The 19,669-nt window shown below is 41.5% G+C and overlaps 2 protein-coding genes across 2 annotated transcripts; one reads left to right on the top strand and one right to left on the bottom strand.

Moving 5' to 3' along the window:
* The first annotated feature begins 6,069 nt into the window (after positions 1-6,069).
* Positions 6,070-7,891, top strand: si:ch73-167i17.6 (regulator of G-protein signaling 9-binding protein). The gene has a single exon (XM_056413111.1). It carries the CDS (start codon positions 6,329-6,331, stop codon positions 7,046-7,048), a length of 720 nt encoding a protein of 239 aa, XP_056269086.1. The 5' UTR covers positions 6,070-6,328; the 3' UTR covers positions 7,049-7,891.
* A 5,945-nt stretch (positions 7,892-13,836) lies between these two features.
* On the bottom strand, positions 13,837-18,848 carry LOC130192508 (acyl-coenzyme A diphosphatase NUDT19-like). The gene is given in 4 exon segments (XM_056412549.1): positions 13,837-15,527; positions 16,658-16,865; positions 17,833-18,226; positions 18,228-18,848. Coding segments are annotated over 4 exon segments (1,185 nt in total). The 5' UTR covers positions 18,590-18,848; the 3' UTR covers positions 13,837-15,306.
* Positions 18,849-19,669: the final 821 nt, after the last annotated feature.

Raw genomic sequence — 19,669 nt, 5'->3', positions numbered from 1 at the left:
GGCGTCAAATTAAGTCCGCTGCAGGTTATTTATTTTTTATTTTGGTTTTATTTTGTTGTGAGTGCTGTATTGGTTTGTGTAGATATAAATGTGTACGGTTGGGTGTAGGTAAACTGTGTAGAGACTGTGTAGATGTATAAGTGAAAGGAAACTGAGAGCCATACAAGGGGAGGGGTGGGATGGGGAAAAGTTTGTGTAATGTTTTTGTTTTGTTTTATCTTTATTTATTTATTATTTATTTTCCTCTCCTTGTTTTCATCTTATGTTAAAAAAGAGAAGAAACAACAACAAAAAGATGGGGTGCTGAGTGTACATTAATGAGAATTAAAATGAACTTTTTTGATTTTAGCAAATGGCTGCAATGAAACAAAGAGTGCAAAATATAAAGGGGTCTGAATAGGCGACTGTGGGTCAGTGGGTAGCAGGTCCGTCTTTCAATCAGGGGGTTGGAGGTTCAATCTCCACCCTAGTCGATGTGTCCTTGAGCAAGACACTTAAGGCAAGGCAAGGCAAGTTTATTTATATAGCACATTTCATACATGAATGCAATTCAAAGTGCTTTACAAAAAATAGATCAAGAATAAGAAATAAAAAAAGAGGAATACAAAGTGCATCAAAGAAACAATTTTAAAAGGCATAAAAGCATAAAAGAAGATTAATAAAAGAAAAAATAAAGATAAAAATCTAAGTGCAAAGAATCATTCCTTCTATCGTTGTCTTATTATTTCAGGATTAATACAAGATTCAATTTAAGGCAATGGAGAACATAAACGTTTTTAGCCTGTTTTTGAAAGTAGTAAGAGTTGGTGCAGATCTAAGCTCTTCCGGAAGTTTGTTCCAACTGTGTGTGGCATAATAACTGAATGCTGCTTCACCATGTTTTGTTTTAACCCTGGGAACAGTTAGCAGACCGGCCCCAGATGACCTAAGAGGCCTAGAGGGTTCATAAGGTGGAAGCAAGTCAGAGATATATTTTGGACCTACACCATTTAGAGATTTATAAACGAGCAGCAGTATTTTGAAGTCGATTCTCTGACGTACTGGTAGCCAATGCAGAGACCTGAGAATGGGTGTAATGTGTTTAACTTTCTTAGTCTTTGTTAGGACTCTGGCAGCGGCATTCTGAATAAGTTGTAGCTGTCGAAGTGCTTTTTTGGGGAGACCTGAAAAAGACTATTACAATAGTCTAACCTACTGGAGATGAAGGCGTGAATTAGTTTTTCTAAATCTTATTTGGACATAAATCCTCTAATTCTTGCTATATTTTTTAGATGGTAATAGGCTGATTTTGTTATTGATTTGATGTGGGTATTAAAATTCAGATCCGATCATCAATTATAACACCTAAATTTTGACTTGATTTTCGAACCCTTTAGAAGGGTGCTTCTACCAATACTGAGCAAAGGGTCTGAATACTTATGACCATGTGATATTTTTCAGTTTTTTCTTTTTAATAAATGTGCACACATTTCACATTTCTGTTTTTCTGTCAAGATGGGGTGCTGTGGTGTGTGGTGGAGACCGCGGCCAAATTAAGTCCGCTTGTAGGTTATTTATTTTTTATTTTGGTTTTATTTTGTTGTGACTGCTGTATTGGTCTGTGTAGCTATAAATGTGTACGGTTGGGTGTAGGTAAACTGTGTAGAGACTGTGTAGATGTATAAGTGAAAGGAAACTGAGAGCCATACAAGGGGAGGGGTGGGATGGGGAAAAGTTTGTGTAATGTTTTTGTTTTGTTTTATCTTTATTTATTTATTATTTATTTTCCTCTCCTTGTTTTCATCTTATGTTAAAAAAGAGAAGAAACAACAACAAAAAAGATGGGGTGCTGAGTGTACATTAATGAGAATTAAAATGAACTTTTTTGATTTTAGCAAATGGCTGCAATGAAACGAAGAGTGCAAAATATAAAGGGGTCTGAATAGGCGACTGTGGGTCAGTGGGTAGCAGGTCCGTCTTTCAATCAGGGGGTTGGAGGTTCAATCTCCACCCTAGTCGATGTGTCCTTGAGCAAGACACTTAACCCTGAATTGCTCCCTGGAGCTGCCTCTACGGTGTATAAATGTAACATGATTGTAAGTCCCATCAGCTAAATGACATGTAATACTTTCCGTACCCACTGTATATATTATAGCAGTGAATTCAAACATCAGTCATAAATGCTGCTTTGTCACCCAATGTGACCGTGATAATAAATTATAAAAACAATTCCATTTGTTCAGGATTCATTTGTCTTTTCATGAGTCGGTGTAAAGAATTCATTCGTGTAAAAACATGAACAACTGCAGCTCCTCCGTGAAACAGAAAACCTCTGCACAGGAAATCACATTGAGTTTTCTATTCAGTTACTTCTGAGAGCAATCAGAGACCAGCATGTGTGACTCATCCTCACACTTGAATCTAACAGGCCAGTTTACCAGCAATCTTGTGAGCAGACAGACAGACGCCGCAGACCATTTGACAACACCATCCTGCAATTATATACTCGATGCTGCCTGTTCCAAGTAAAGGTGATGATTTGGACAAGAGATTAAACACATATGCATTCCAACATTTATAGGTCGTGTCTGTCTTTTGATTTTAAAAGTCTTTCTGTATTTGCTAACTCTGAATTAGAATAAGTTGCTAAAGTTTTGTGAGCTCAGAGGATGAAATTCCAGGAGACTGCAGTGTATGTTCTTGGTAAAAAATGATTTTAATGAAGAACTACACACTACATAACATCCAAATATAATCAATCCATTTATTTTTTTAAACCCATCTTCATTGAAAACAAATGTGAATAGTTAGTTTCTAAAAGGCCACTGAACCACATTTTCACATTGTACAATTAATCCAACTGCTACTCATGAATATTTATTTTGACAGCAACATTTTAATTCTACATCCATAATGAGAGATTGTGAAGGACTGTTTGAGTATTTAATAGCAATTAAATAGTTTGAGGACAAATTACTGGAGAATGATTAAGAGTTGAGGTTTCCATGGAAACATATCCAAAGGAAAGAAGATCCATTAGCCAACATCTTAACAACACATCTGACTCAACCACATGTGTTATTTGTCAGAAATAACAAAATGCATAAAACATAATTCACGCAGTAAAAAAACAACGAGCCAAGGCACATGAATGGGGATTAATAGATAGTCATACATACTTAATAATGCTTTAAATGTAAAGGAAAATACGTGACTTTTCAATGAGATATTCAAATAAAATACATGAATAAATCCAATGCCACAATAGAGCAAACATTGAGCCTCTCCCTCAGCTCCTTGGGCATCCCCTGCTCTTATCGAGTCGATGGATCATTAGGCTTCATCCGCCTCAATAATGCAAAAAGAGTAGAGCAGGCAAACACTTCAGTCTTATCCTCTCACACCTCTCGGCACAGCAGGAGCCAAGAAGGAAAACAACACAAGCAACACCGCATGTGCACAACAAGCTGCATCCTTCCTGTCAGGTTCTTGTGACGGGGTGAGGCTCAGGCGCAGAGAGACAGGCTGGACGCAATATGAATAAGAAAAAAAAAGCACTCTTTAATGAGGCAAAACAGTTTACAAAAAAAACAACAAGGTCCAAAAGGGGCAGGCAGAGAATCCAGGTTCAGGGCAGGCAGGGTCAAACAGGCAGAACCAGGAACACGGACAGGACGACGGGAAAAAGACACGGAACTAGAGACAACAATCCGACAGCAGACAAGGGAAAGACTGACACAATATATAGGGGGGAACACAGGTGTACGACATCAGACACTAACGAGACAAGAGTGGCTGAGGGCAGGTGCAGGGAATTAAACAATCAAGACAGAGAAGACACAGAGGAGACATAGGAGACACGGAACACAGGAGAAACAGGACAGGGTGTTACACTTCCGGCCCGACGCCGTGCCGGTCTGTGTCTAATTGACATGTGAGGCATGCAAACCATGAAGAGAAGAATGCTTATGATTGGCACTTACACACACACACACACACACACACACACACACACACACACACACACACACACACACACACACACACACACACACACACACCTCACAGTTATCCTTATTTCTGTAAATGAAATGTGTCTTGATTAAGCAGGTTAATAAGCACAGGTGATGCTTAAAGAACTGGTTTGCTTTATTGTGGCATTGGATTTATTCAATTCAATTCAATTTAAGTTGTATTGCCCAATATCACAAATTACAAATTTGCCTCAAAGGGCTTTACAATATGTACACATACGACATCTCTGTCCCAGGGCATATGTAATATTTGTATTTGAATATCTTGGTTTAAACACATTTGCTCTTTCTTTTCAGTTTAACAAAATATATATTTATTTTAAAAATGAACAAGACAAGACTTTAAGGATACAATACAAAGGGAAAGGAGAAAGAAAAGGGTAAAGAAAATAAAAACAGACCAAAAAGGTTTTTAAAAAAACAGACCACAAAATAAAATAATAACTATAAAAATAGAAAAAAACACAGCAAATAACACATTTATTTGCACATAACATCAGTACTGTTTTTAAATGCAAAGATACATTAAAAGGCTGAATATCTTGTCGGTATCCAGCCTTTGTTTCTCTTGGTTGTCCAGCTGTCAGCCCTTCCCACTGGTCAGCCCTCTTCTCCTGGACACACACAACCAACAGTAACCCGTGTCATCCAGCTCAGATCACTCTGCAGGATCACACTGTTGCAGAGGCACCGCCGAGTACAGCGAGGGCTGGCGTCGGCTGCCAACGACAATTTCATGAAACAATAGCCAAAAATATTCCTCAAAGAAATGGGTTTTTCGATTTTGTTTAGGTTTGTGTTTCACAGCCAGCCTGATGTCAATGCTGCTGAAAATACTAAAAATACCTCGATATATACCACCTTCGGGTGAGAAACTGAATGAATCCCAACAAGTATTATCGCTAGTAATATTACAATTTACATGGACAAACGATAGTTGACCTGTTGTCTCTATGGCCTTCGCTGTAAACAAACATTAAACCTACGATATCAACAACCAAATAAAAAACACATCGCATGGTCCGGCTGAAAACTCAATACAATACTGTCACACAGCTAAAGTAAACATTTTTGGATCATCATTCAAATTAAATTGTACAGTGCTCTAGCATTCAGTGTTATCTGAATCAGCTTCATGGGTTTGTATTCAAACAACAAAAGTAAATACTTTCAGTCCGGTTGCTAATGTCTTATTAAGCAGTTTAGTCGTAGCTACATACTAAGTAATAAAACTGAGTCAACCTACCTAATATGTTTTCTCCTCACAATAACATGCTGTGGTGTGTACCTCCTGGAGCAGCATTGAGGATGAAGTACATGTGTAGTCCTGAAACTGAAACTGAAACACACACACGCACACGCACACGCACACACACACACACACACACACACACACACACACACACACACACACACACACACACACACACACAGGGACGCTGATGACAACTGACAGGTAGTGGCAGATAGGTTAGGACTTTGTGATTTGATGTCCCATACTGAGACACCGAAGCCCCGCCCACATTAAGGACAGAACAGCCAATGAGCGGACGCATTTCAAAGAGACGTCTGTGAACCACCGAACCAATGGGAGCGCAGCTGCTCTGCTCCCCCTGTCTGCGTGGTTCTGGTTAGTGCCCACATGTGATCTCAGGAGGCGCTTTCTGCTATTTAAATCCTCATTTGGGATAAACAACCCGAACACACAATGTTTGGCACCTCGTCACGGACACGTTGGAGCATGTGACCCCCCCGACCCCCCTCTCTTTAACGCACTGAAGAACTCCATCTCCATCCTTGCACATTAACGGACTGAACGAGACAGGCTGCGTGTTCTCCCCCCCCCCCCACACACACACACACACGGCAGGAACGCGGATGTTGGGACACCTGTAGCTAAATCTGGAGCTGAAATCTCCTCTTTTTTTTTAAGAAGAAGAAGAAGAAGAAAAAAGCGGGAGGTTGGATTGTTTCACATCCACCCAGCATCCGCCCGGCGGGAGAGGCGCTCCGTCGCCGTCTGATCTCGAGAGAGAGAGAGAGGAGAGAAGCGCAAAGGTACCCAGCCTGAAGCCATTTACAGGACGCATTAACATCTATAAGCCGCTCTCTCTGTGTGGCCGCTTGCGTAAAGGAAGGATGGATAGAGAGGAATGCTCTCGTGCGTGGAGGGGATTTGTCGCGCTGGGGCTGTGCTCCTGTTGACACTGCAGGACGGTGGATGAAGAAGCACCATCACTAACATCTCGCCATTTCTCATCAAGATTCTTTTGTTTCTTTGGAGAGTTGATATACATTTCTTTGCGTATTCAGCCATGGGGAAAGATGAGTGCAAAACAATGCTGGACGCTTTGAACAAAGTGGCTGCTTGCTACAGGCATCTGGTCATCGCTCTGGGCAGCACGTCGGATTCGCAGAACCTGCGAGAGGAGCTGAAGAGGACCCGCAAAAAGGCCCAGGAGCTGGCCGTGGCCAACAGGACTGTACTGACCTCTCTGCTCAAAGACAAGAGCATCAGCAAAGACGACCGAGTCGAGTACGAGCGCCTGTGGGTGCTGTTCTCCAGCAGCATGGAGCTGCTGGAGGTGGACATGAAAAGGTCCCTGGAGATCGGGCAGGATTTCCCCCTCAAGGTGCCCACGAGACACCTCATCCAGACGGGCATGACCGGCAGCACCACCGCGGTGGCGGCGCGCGCCATGAGCGTGCAGAACATGAAGTACGAGGCGGACGGCAACATCGACACGGCGGACCTGCGGGACCTGCAGGGCGAGATCTGCCAGGTGAGCCGCATGATGGAGGAGATGGAGATGAAGGTGCAGGTGGCGCCGTGGGCCGTGGAGGCGAAGCAGGAACCGGGCGCCGAGCTCAAGTCCAACATGAGTTTGGGAAATTCCTCCGTGGGTGTCATCTCCAACTGCGACGAGGAGCCCAAAGGGGACGCGGGCTTCGCGTCGATCTGCGCGGTGCTGGTGTTCTTCGCGGTCGTCACGGTCGCGTTGGTTCTCGGATGTTTGGTCATCAATATGTCCTGAGTCTCTTGTCAACAAAGCCCACCCTGACGGACACCCCCTCTGCGCGTCGCGCGCGGTCATAAGAGCCAGCAGCAGCTCCACGAGAGGGAGAAAGAGCTTTTTTAAATTGTGATTTGAGAGGCTTAACAGAAGAAGAAGAAGAAAAATACGGACACGTGACGTATCCAGGTGGAGTGGAAAGAGTTGCACTAGATATAATGTAGAACAATAGAATATGGACGTCGGGGCACACATTGTGATTAAGTATTTTTTTTTGCGCTGAAGGGGGGTTGTGTATTTTTGGAAGAGGAATGAAATTACGTGACAGTGTCTGGCCATCAGGATGATGCAAACAACACGTAATCCAAGTGGATTAGTGGAATAAAGCGCAGGCGTAAATGTAGCCTACTGTTAAGTATTTTCCTCTTTGGATGTTCTGCTGCATTTTGGTGCTTTAAATCGATGAATTGATGAATTCCATCCGGCAAAGTCAGACGTGTTGAGCAGGTGGATCATGTCGGTCATATGTTAAAGGGGTCATGATGTGGGAAGTCAATATAGAGCCATAGTTCCCCGTTGGATGTCATCAAATCCGCACTGTTCCACACTTTTAATACATCATAACATTTAGTTAGATTTGCATTTTACTTCATTGCATCAAATCACAATGTGCTTCATGAAGGAGCCTCATGAGAGAAGTTTAATAATGCACTGTATGCCTGTTTGTGTTCCTCTTCAGGGGCTTTCTACCAGTGTTGAATGTACATTGAATGTGAATAGAGGGTGTGTTTATATACAGACTGCCGTGTCAGATAATGTACATACATAAGTATATTTATTTTAATAAAATGTTGAAACACACAACAAAAAATGGGCTCGCATCTTTGAAGAAATATATAGCTCCCAGCTGTTTCACAGCTTTCGGCACACTTGTATGAATTGAACGTCATGATCGTTTTGATCGCCGTGTATTTATTTATTTATTTGTATGCGTGTTACTCGCATAACACAAAAAGTATTAAACCGAATCGCATGGAATTTGGTGGGATGATTGGTTATTATCCGCGGACCATTTGATTAGATTTTGGGATTGATCGGGTAAAAGGTCAAGGTCATGAAAAGGTCAAAATCTTCTTGAATCGCATGAAATTTGGTGTGGACGGCTGTCAGAGCCAAAGCCTCAACGTGCTGCGAGAGGGGTCAGGGGGTCAACTCACAAATAGCTTCGAGTCAGAAGTCGTAATGCTATCGAAGAGCAATGATATAAAACAACAACTTGACTCGGACAAACATTGGTGATGATTTAATGAAATAGGAAACAAGAAAATAAAATGCTTAATCATGTGATTCCTTGCATGTATTAAAGGGTTTTGGAAAGGTTAAACAAAACAAAGAGAGGCAGATACATTTTCTTTCACTCATTTCACTTATCATCTATCATGCAAATGATGTCAACTTCTTTTCACAGTAATGGAGCTTGTGAATATAGAAAATAAATAAATATATATATTTTTAATTCAAGGTTCAACACTTTGGTGTTTCAAATACAGGAAGAGACTAACAGGTTCCAAAATGGTGTAATTATATATATATTTAACTAGAATTGAGAGCATTTATCCACAATGAATACATTAAACATTCTCAGAGTTTAGAGTCAATGAAAGTTGTTGGTTACATTATTGTAAACAAGGGAATTTACTGGGGGGAAAAAATAGTATAGATAGGAGATATTGTCTCATCTTTTTCACATCTTTAAACATGTGCCATTTAAAGATAAAGGCAGTACATATAATGTGTGTAAATGGTTAATAACTACTATTAAAGAGTAGCTGAGATGTAAATCCACCATATCAGTTAGCATTTGGGGTCTATCCTCTTAACAATTCATGACAAACATCCTTTGACGGCAGCTCCTTTGGTGCTTTTAGGAAGCAACACATGTGACCTCAGGATAAATACATATATTCATCATCTACGGAAGCTAAAAAACACATTCCTCGTCTTCATAACTTCAATAATACATTTGAATTAATGCTCCAATGTGAATGATAATGAAGAGTCAGCTCGCAGTTCAACAGATGTGCATCAAACGAGCTCTAAATTGACTTTAATAAATAATTTCCCCCCCCGATGACTGCGTATACATATATATAAATAGAGCTCTGGCATTTACAGACCGCTTGGCCGTATAGTTTGTGGAAGTGGAAGTATATATATGCAACCACTCAAAGGATCACATTTAATTAAAGCTATAACCTCCCCTTCCGGGGAGAAGCCTGACTCCCTGTGGAAGGAATGGAGCAACATCACATTCTGTATGAAGAGGAGAACCTTGCATGTGTAAAAATAATCAAGTTGCAGATTTGGCCACCAATTATTTGGGAACATACATATTTATTCAGCAGACCTGAAGAGAAACATGAATCGAATGTATATGTTTTGAAAAGCCACACAGTTGAAAATCAGTCGGTGTGATTTGCTCGCCTCAAATCCACAGAAGGCTTTCTGACATCCCGTTTCCCCCCCGTCGTCATCTCAGACGCAGTAAAGACTAAAGGTGCGTTCACACCAAAAGCTAAACTATTTTGTGATGGAGATAAAGCCTTTTGGAACACTTTAAAATCCCCGAGTTTCAAGTGAACGGCGATAACGTTCACGATGACGTCCGTTTTTATGTGTCGCACCCTTGACATGAACTCTTCAGTTCAACTTCGTTCTTCTTCTGAAGCAACATTTATTCTACAAGATCCCGGTTAAAGCGAGCACACACCGTTTTCTTCAGCCGGCTTCCCGCACCTGCTTTACACACGCCCCCTTCTTAAAGAGACAGCGCTCTTTTCCCACGGAACAACGAGCACTTTCCTCCCTTCACAGTGTGTGCGCAAAACACGAATGACCTTAAACACAAATAATAAGAAATGGACACCGTTGAACTACATCAGTAAGAGATATGGAATTACATTTCAGGGCGCTACATATGCAACTTTGAGAAACTTGAGTTTCAGGCACGCCGCATCAAATTCGTAGCAATCCCCGTCTTAAGACAGAGACGTAGCCAAAGAGGTTAAACTAGAAACGACATCAACGTTTTCAGATGTGCTTCTTCAGGTATTACAAAAATTCTCCTTTTACAGGAGAGTAAATGGATTAATTTAACTTGTGAATGAGGACCATTTCAATCCGTTGCATGGAAACCATCTCACTGAGCAGACTGGTTCACAGAGGCGAGAAAACACACTTGGCAGAGATAGGACCGCCGCATCATCACCTCATCTGGACGAAGATGGTGGGTTTCCAAGGCTATGTGTGTTGCCATAGAAACCCTCAACAGACTCTCTCTCTCCAGCGCTATAATAGCGCAGAAGGTTGAGCAATGTTCGTTCAACTCGCCCCCTTTCTGACACCTCCATCCCCCACAGACACGGCACTCTGAAGCAGAGGGAGATGTGGCGGGAGGGCAAGAGGAGGGCAAGAGGAGGACAAGAGGAGGACATGAGGAGGACAAGAGGAGGGCAGAGGGGGGGGGGGGAGATAAATGTGTCTCAAAAAGAGATATAAATGTGGTTTGAGTCATGCTGACCGGGTCTAGAATGCTTCAGCAATTTAGAAGAAAGTGTTCCAACAGGTCAGATCCACTTACTCCCACCTTTGGCGGAAAGAAAACAACAGCAGCAACATTTTGACACTCGATTCTTTTTTTTTGATGAGGAGAATGAAAGAAATCCAAAATCAATAGATGTAATCACTATATATGGATCTTTCCCTCTCTTACAGCCAAATGGTCCGTCACATCGACAGAGCACTGAGTGTTTCTTTTCTGAAACATCTATGCATGTATATATATATATATATATATAAATTAGGGCTGTGAAACGATTACAATTTTTAATCGGATTAATCACAGGTTTTTGTGGATTAATCATGATTAATCACATATTACCGATATTCTCGGTATATTTTGTGAGAACATAGAGATTTATGACAAAAGACGGAAATATACATTTATACATTCTTCTATACAATGGTGCTGCAACTCAGCAGTTATTTAGCAGTTTTCTTCCATATGGAACATTAATACATCTTCATCCTAAACAGAATGTTTAACCCTCCTGTGACCTTTCGGGTCAATTTGACCCCATTCAATGTTTAATGTCGGTGTTCTTTGGGGCCAATTTGACCCCAGGCTGTTTTTCACTGTGTCAAACATATCAGAAATATCAACCGTTTTATTTATTTAAAGGGCTATTTAGGTAGTCAACAAACAAACATAAAGTACCTCACACTTAAACTTGGGAAGCAATATTAATTTAATAATTTTCTGGAGGTTTTAATTGTTGGGGTCAAATTGACCCCGAGGGTGAAATATGTTAGTAAATGTAAAGGTAACAGGAGGGTTAAACAGAGCATTTTTCTAGTTTGTCAACCATTAACTCCACCATGATACAATCTAAAGGTGGACAGATTGACAAGGACTTTTTTTTTGCTCGGTCCCGATGCGCACGGAGCTCTGTGGCGCGCCAGACGGAGATCGATATGTTAACGCAACGCCAGAGACAGAGATGACATGCTGCTGTGGAGATACGATCAACAACAGACGTTTAGTTTAATAAAAGAACAAAGACGTGCTCTAGAGAACATGTCAGGGGCCAATCTCTTTAATGTCATGCGATCTACCGACACTACGCCGCGATCGACTGGCAGGTCGCGATCGACGTGTTGAGACCCCTGATCTACAGGAAGTAAAAGTCTGAACAAGGTTTCCGGAGGTGAACCTGCGGAAGGATCATTACCGATGAACAGACCGTCTGCATGAGAGCGGACAGAGTTCAGATTGAAGTGGTGCATTGGAAGCTCATTTTGCAAGTGACTTTTTTTTCGTCCCGACGACCAACAACAGACGGATTGGAAGCTCATTTCATGCGTTAAATGCGTTAAAAAAAAAAAACTAGTTAAACCTGTAATTGGATTAACTGAGTTAACGTGTTATTTTTCACAGCACTAATATAAATACATTGTATTTAAACTCTAAATCTGTCCTTCTGTACACATGACATCTATTGTTCTGTCCATCCTGGAGAGGGATCCTCCTCTGTTGCTCTCCTGAAGGTTTCTTCCCTTTTTTTCCCCCTGAAGGGTTATTTGGGAGTTTTTCCTGGTCCGATGTGAGGTTTTGGGGCAGGGATGTCTATGTGTACAGATTGTAAAGCACTCCGAGACAAATTTGTAATTTGTGAAATTGGGCTATACAAATAAACTGAATTGAATTGAATTGAATCTATATATAGATGTATTTATACATACATACATAGATGTATGTATATATATATATTCACACATACATACACACACATGTATATATATAAATGTATGCATATATACAAATGTTTATATGTATATACACACACACACACACATATATATATATATACATATATATCTATAAATAAATACAATGTATTGTGCTTACAATAATATCCCATTTCGGTCAACAAATTATTTATATAAATACCACTCGTTCAATAAATAACCTTCAGTGTTTAAAAACAAGAGTAAATGGAGGCCTAGCTGTAAATCACACAAGCCTGGTATGAGCACGACTGAGCTCCACACAATGCTTGTGTAGATATTGAGACTGCCTCTACACAGTTACTCCATATTGCCTTTAAGAGCTCCCTCACTGTGAGCTCACATGTGTGCCACAAAGCATCATCAGCACCACTCTCCAAACAGCCTCTGGAAAAACATCTAATTCATAAATGACTACATTGATCCGTTGAGAGGTATCACCATAAAGGATGACACACACACACACACACACACACACACACACACACACACACACACACACACACACACACACACACACACACACACACACACACACACACACACACACACACACACACACACACACACACACACACACACACACACACACACACACACACACACACACACACACACACACACACACACACACACACACACCATATTCCAATATGATAATGTATCATCTTTTAATGGGATCATTGTGATGAAACCACATAATCGAGATATTGTAAAAGATCTTGATTATCTAAATGATAACGGGCAAATACTGAGCACAATTTGACAGAAAAGTGTCAGATTATTTTGCTACGTTTCATAATTTAAGTACGAAAAAAATATTTCTTTTGTAATCGGCACAATTTAAAAGGAAACCGCTCTAGTGATCAAACAAAAACTAATCAGCTTACACTAAAATAAATAATCATAATAATGCGTAGTTATTGAGGAGCAGTGGGCTGCTGGGGAGCAACTGGGGGTTCAGTGTCTTGCTCAAGGACAATTGGATGTCGCCTTGCCCACTCGAGGTCTGACGATCCTCCTGAAGTGGTCTCCTCACTTCACGTGAATTTAGTGTCCGAGTAAAACCGTTGCACAATGAGGCCAATAGCAACCACATCTTATTTGGCAATTACGAATGTGAGTTACTGAAAAGAAAAACAAGGGCGGGAGCTAGTGGGGAGGGGACAGATCTCTTTGATCTGATGGCAATGAAGGTCGCTTTGCCGAAGGTTTCTCCCCTTTTTTTCCCAATGAAAAGTTTTTTGGGGAGTTTTTCCTGAGCCGATGAGCAGTGTTGGGCAAGTTATTGAAAATTAGTAATTAGTTAGTTACTAGTTACTTCTTTTAAAGGTAATTTAATTACTTTACCAGTTACTGTATATCAGAAGTAATGAGTTACTAGGGAAAGTTACTTTTAAGTTACTTTTATGTCTGCCCTTTTAATGTAATTAACAGAACTGAACAGTCAAACACAATAAACATATTTTTTAGACCTATTTATTGCAATCAACAGGGCAACAGGCCTTCAAATCAAGCAGTAGTACAAAAGTCCCTTTTAATACTTAACTTAATACAAAATAACTGTCTGTCATTTAAGTGTTTTTTTTTACCACATTAGGCCCAATGAAATAAAAGTGATTGGCCTACAGTATTAACACTAATTAAAAGAGAAAACAAAGGTGCCTTGAGGTGCTGCATATAATTGAATATGTGATTTAACAAAAGGTGAACAAAATGTTTGAACAAACATGCCTCAAAAGGCAAAGCTAAATATAGATAAGAGATGAGATTCTCAACAGACGTTAAAATGGGCTAACAAGTCTCATCTCTCACCTCTGACCAGTAGCCACAACATTGCAAGCTCTCAAGCTTTTGATCTGAGAGCCTATTCAATATCAATATAAATATTATATTTCAATATTTGCATAATATTTTCAAAGTCTATGGATCGCCATATTTTGGGTGATATAAAAAGGCTAATATCGAACCAACTCTATTTTGGAGGGGTGAACTTCCTCGCATGGTACAACCCATGCAGAGGCTGCGGTGTCAGAATGCGGAACGTGTGCAGCCCACTTTAAGAGAAGATGGACTAACGTGACAAATGTCATCAAATAAAATTCTCGACCGGCCCAGAAGTGAAGCGGCCCACCGGGAACTCTCCCGATTCTCCCGATTACCCACCCCGGTCCTGAGCTAAAGTAGGCCTATCTTGTCTTCAAGTGTTCATTTTTCACAAAAGAGAGTAACGCGAGTAACAAACTCATTTAAATTTCAGTAATTGTAACTGCGTTAATTGATTTAAAAAAAGACTTCGTTACATGCTCGTTACCGCTAAAAGTAGTGGAATTACAGGTCGCGGGATGTCGTGCATTTACGGATCGTAAAGCTCTCCGAGGCTAATTAGTAATCCGTGCCTTTAAAGTAAACTGAATTGAATGACTGCGACAGTCACATGGAAGAAAAAAGAAATTAGCATCAGAATTAAATTGTCATTAACGCGGTTCACGCGTCATGGACGAGCGCGCAATGAACCTCACCCCACGGAAGACATGTTGACATGGTGGGAGTCAACGCTCCAGGTGTTCACAGCAAAATGTCCGATTTCCATTCAACCGTTTCAGGTTCCTGGTATCGGGCTGAACGCCTGAACACACCACGATTAAAAAAACAGTACAAATCAATTCCCATGGAAAGCCGAGATAAGAGGATCCTCGCGAGGAGGCAAACGTCGTCCACGCGGACGGTCCCTGCTGACCTTTGAGAGGACCGTTGGCTTTAACTGGACCTGCTCTATCTAAACAACTCCTCCACAGAAGAGCAATGCCAGGAGGACGTTAATGATTAGAACATGGTGTTATTGGTATAATAGGCCCATCTGGTGTGATGAAAAGCAGGACACTTGTTTTGCTTCATGTTGTGGGTCTCACACAGCAACAGGGGGGGGCAAGTCAAAGCCTACTTTTTGAGTCTTGTGGGGAGGTCGGCTGCAGCACGGGGAGCAGGTGATTGTACTTGGGAGCGATGGTGATCTGTAGAGTTATGTTGTACGGATCTCGAGTCACAATGCGGTGCAGCGCAGGATCTTCCTCCTGAGGATCCTCCAGCTGAGGCTCTGTGCTCGGACCCGCCCCGGCTTCTCCTGAAGCGGCCGACGGGTAGCAGCCGTCGCCTGCAGAGGTAGGGAGGGCCCAAGAGAAAGAAAGAAAAAGAAATTACAAATAAAATGGGTAATTTATCCTAAACCTATAGAATCGAAGTGTTGAACCTCAACCTACTCCTTGTTTTAACAATAGCTCATTCTTTAAAAAAAAAAAAGATTACTTTTTATATTTTATGTTTGAAAGACCAAAACAACAAATACATAAGTACATAAGTCACTTCCCCAAAATGTTCTCCCCCTGCTTCTAAGCAAATTACTTCCTATATAAATCTTAAGTGTTGAGTATTATAGTTTTGGCAAACCTTACATGACCAAAAAGTGCATTTGTTGTGGATTATTGTCAGCAGCTGATTTGGTGATATTCAGTGTGGAGTCGGTGGGATTGGCTGCATTTCCTCGTGATCATCATGAAAAAGCACGTTGTGGCTCACGGATGTGTTTTTGATAGTTTTCTGGACAACAATGGAGCTCAATGCAATAAATAACTAGAATGGGCACTCGGTAGAGTGCATACCTTCGCATATCACAAGATTGGGCATTGAATTATGAACATGTTGGCATTAGTTGCATCCCAATTGGATAACAATTTACCGCGCTATGGTAAAAAGAAGATTTGGACCTTTCCTTGACCTTGACCTTTGACCCGATCGATCCCAAAATCTAATCAAATGTTCCCCGGATAATAACCAATCATCCCACCAAATTTCATGCGATTCGGTTTATTTTTTTTTTGTTATGCGAGGAACACGCATACAAATAAATAAATAAACTAGAATGGGCACTCGGTAGAGCGCATACCTTCGCATATCACAAGATTGGGCGTTGAATAATGAACATGTTGGCATTAGTTGCATGCCAATTGGATAAAAATTGACCGTGCTATGGTAAAAATATATTATTTTCAATGCGAAGGTAATAAATAAATACACGGCGATCAAAACATAACCTTCCGCATTTGCAATGCGAAGGTAAAAAGGATCAGGCTTTGACTACACAGACAACACTTGTTACTGGGATCACTTCATTCTTGGTTTTGGACAACGTCACTTTCCTTCACATTCAAAAGCAGAACTAGTTGTGTATTGACTTAATGGAACATGGAGTTGGCATGCGGGTTCGGGCAGGTGGTCAATCAGCACCTGGCAGCAGCGCTGTGTAGGGTTCATGTTTTAAGGAAACGACAGGCAGCAGCTGCTCGCAGCCCTCGGTGCCGCGGCGCCGGGAGAAATCGTGGAGGTCCTTCAGCCGAGGTACGTGGCACATGCGGCTTAACTCATAGACCTGCGGGGGGGCGAGCCACAGCTCCTGGGCCCGGTAGCTCTGGAGAAGCTCCGAGGGTGTGGACCACTGAGAGAGAGACACACACACACACACACAGCAGTAGTTATTGTGATACAGATCCCCTTGGTTCTATTTTCATGTTGATATTTGACATACTCAATGTTTAAAAAAAAAAGGCTTTCAGTCCTTTAGCAGACAGATACTGGTCGCTTCTATATGACCTTTAAATCTGGTTTGAAGCAGTAACTAATCATTTAGAACCTTTGCTAAAAGTAAGACTTAACTGATCAATGATCGGATTCATTTTCTCTTGATTGATTAATCAATTAATTGTTTCAGCTCTAATTGTTATATAATCTATGCGACACTTGACACTGTATGCTATTGCACTATAAAACAAAGGCACACATCTATCATATTTTACTTGGTATCTTATTCCTCTTCTGTATTGTTATCCTGTACATTATTTATCCTCTTGTGTATTTCTATCTTATACGTGTGACTATCTTTGTTGTTTGCTGCTACCGGCTGTTTGTGGGCCATCGAACGAAATGTCGTTGAATAACAAAAATGACAATAACAATATCTTTATCTTGATCTTAAGCTTAAATAAACAAAAACAAAACATTGTACATTTCCCTCTCAAAACTCGTTGGTCAACATTTGATTACCTTCGCATTGAAAATGCGGAAGGTTATGTTTTGATCGCCGTGTATTTATTTATTTATTTGTATGCGTGTTCCTCGCATAACAAAAAAAGTTTTAAACCGAATTGCATGAAATTTGGTGGGATGATTGGTTATTATCCGGGGACCATTGGATTAGATTTTGGGATCAATCAGGTCAAAGGTCAAGGTCACGAAAAGGTCAACATTCTTTTTACCAAAGCGCGGTCAATTTGCATCCAATTGGCATGCAACTAATGCCAAAATGCTCATAATCCAATGCCCAATCTTGTGATATGCGAAGGTATGCGCTCTACCGAGTGCCCGTTCTAGTTATAAATGTGTTGTGTGATACATTTATGAATCACCTCCAGGGACACGATTTCCTTCTCGTCTTGAAGTGCGTGTGGGATCTCCTGCAGGCAGCAGATGAAGAAAGCGGTGTCGAACCGTTTCACACCGTGTGGGCCTGCGGGAGTCAGCCAGTTGCTCCACTCGTGCAAAGCCCAGATGTTAGGCCACACCTCCAACTCCCTGCACATCTGGATGAAGTTCGACGGGTTCCGGTTCACCAGGTCCCTCCACCTGTCGACTTCTCGAGCGCACAGGTCGTTTGCTCTGTGGTGCAGCGGGCCTCCTCGGTCACCTAAGCTTCGCAACAAGCTCTCCTCCTCCCGCTTGGATACACACAGGAGCACGCCGGACTCCTCGAACGTCTCCCTCAGTGCGCAGATGCGGAAGGCGACCTCTCCTGGACCGGGAGCCCAGTGCCCGCCGGTCGGTGGCGAACATGGGAGGTCTGGTCTCCGCCGCCTGGGTGACACCTCTCAGACCGAAATTCGGGGAACTGCTGAACGATTTGAAAATGTCCAACCATTCGCTCGAGAAGTCCGAAGAGTGCACCGTGCCGCCGGGAAACACGTACGCATTGGGCATGAACGTACTCGCGCTGCTTCGCTTCAGCATTAACACGTTGTAGTCGACGCGTCCGTTGACGCTGTCCAGCAGCGCACCTGGAGCGGCTGTCAGCGGAGTCCTTGACGACAAACGGTCCGCACCCAGCTTGTGACCTGCGGCTAAAATAAGAGTCGCCGCCTCCTTCCAGTGCTTTAACGTGGTGTTCATCCTAAAACTAACGAGCGCTTTCTTAGTTTTCACACAAAATGCTTTTGAAAGTTGCTTCCGGTTACTCAGCACGCTGTCAAACGCAGCCACTTTACTTTAAAGCACGGTTACTTCCGTGTTACGGAAGCCTCGACGGCTGCGCATGCGCTTGAAGGAGGTCCCGCTGCATTTCTTGACTAGACCCGCCCAGTGGAGGATTCAAGCGCTAGGATTGGTCAGGCGTTGTTCAGGTCGACCTGACCCTGACCAATGGGCGTTTTGTTTACAGGTATTGGCAAAACATAGTTTATTTATTAGTCTAGTTATATAATATAGCCTATGTGTGTTTGTATGTACATGGTGATTTTAAATTGGCTTTATAATTTAGCCACTTTACAATGTTTATTGTCTGATAGTCCTTTATTAATTCCTCAGCAGGGACATTTGCAGGAGTAACCCACAAACAAGAGACATAAGTGGAACCATATGTATAATAAATACGAAATCACACTAATGGTATAATAAATGAAATATAATATAGTGTTTCTGACTGATTCTGAGTTTTGTCATTTTGCGAAACAAGACCGTATAGGCTTCACAATTCAATGATGGAAAATTATCTTTGTGTTTAAATGATCCCACCATATGTTTCATGTTGAGACCCAGTTTCACACCAAATAATGTAATACACCTGTCAGATGGTATGTTTCAGATATTTCATCTTCATGTGATATATGAAATATGTGTGAATGCTGCTGCCAGACTAGGCCATACAGCTGCTTTACAAATGATACGCTTTTTATTTTTTACTTCATGCAGTATGCACGGCAGATACCCGGACAAAGTCCGTACTCTTGCATGTTAGCATTTAATTGGATTTTTTTTTGCATCATAACATTTAACATATAATATGGACCCTCTTGCTTAAATATCCGCTATGCAGATGATTGTCGGTCAGAGTAGCCAGAACACATGCTGGCTTGCATACCATAAGTTGAAATTGGCTGCAGTAGGACATTCTGGTCTTATGCCATATTGTATTTGACATACTATATATTAGGACATATTAAAGCCTTTTCTGTGGCATGTTCAATTTTATGG

This window comes from Pseudoliparis swirei, chromosome 4, assembly GCF_029220125.1.
Source record: "Pseudoliparis swirei isolate HS2019 ecotype Mariana Trench chromosome 4, NWPU_hadal_v1, whole genome shotgun sequence".
Classification (NCBI taxonomy): Eukaryota; Metazoa; Chordata; class Actinopteri; order Perciformes; family Liparidae; genus Pseudoliparis; species Pseudoliparis swirei.
The sequence above is the reverse complement of the archived record's forward strand: the minus strand, read 5'-3'. Positions and strand labels throughout refer to the sequence as shown.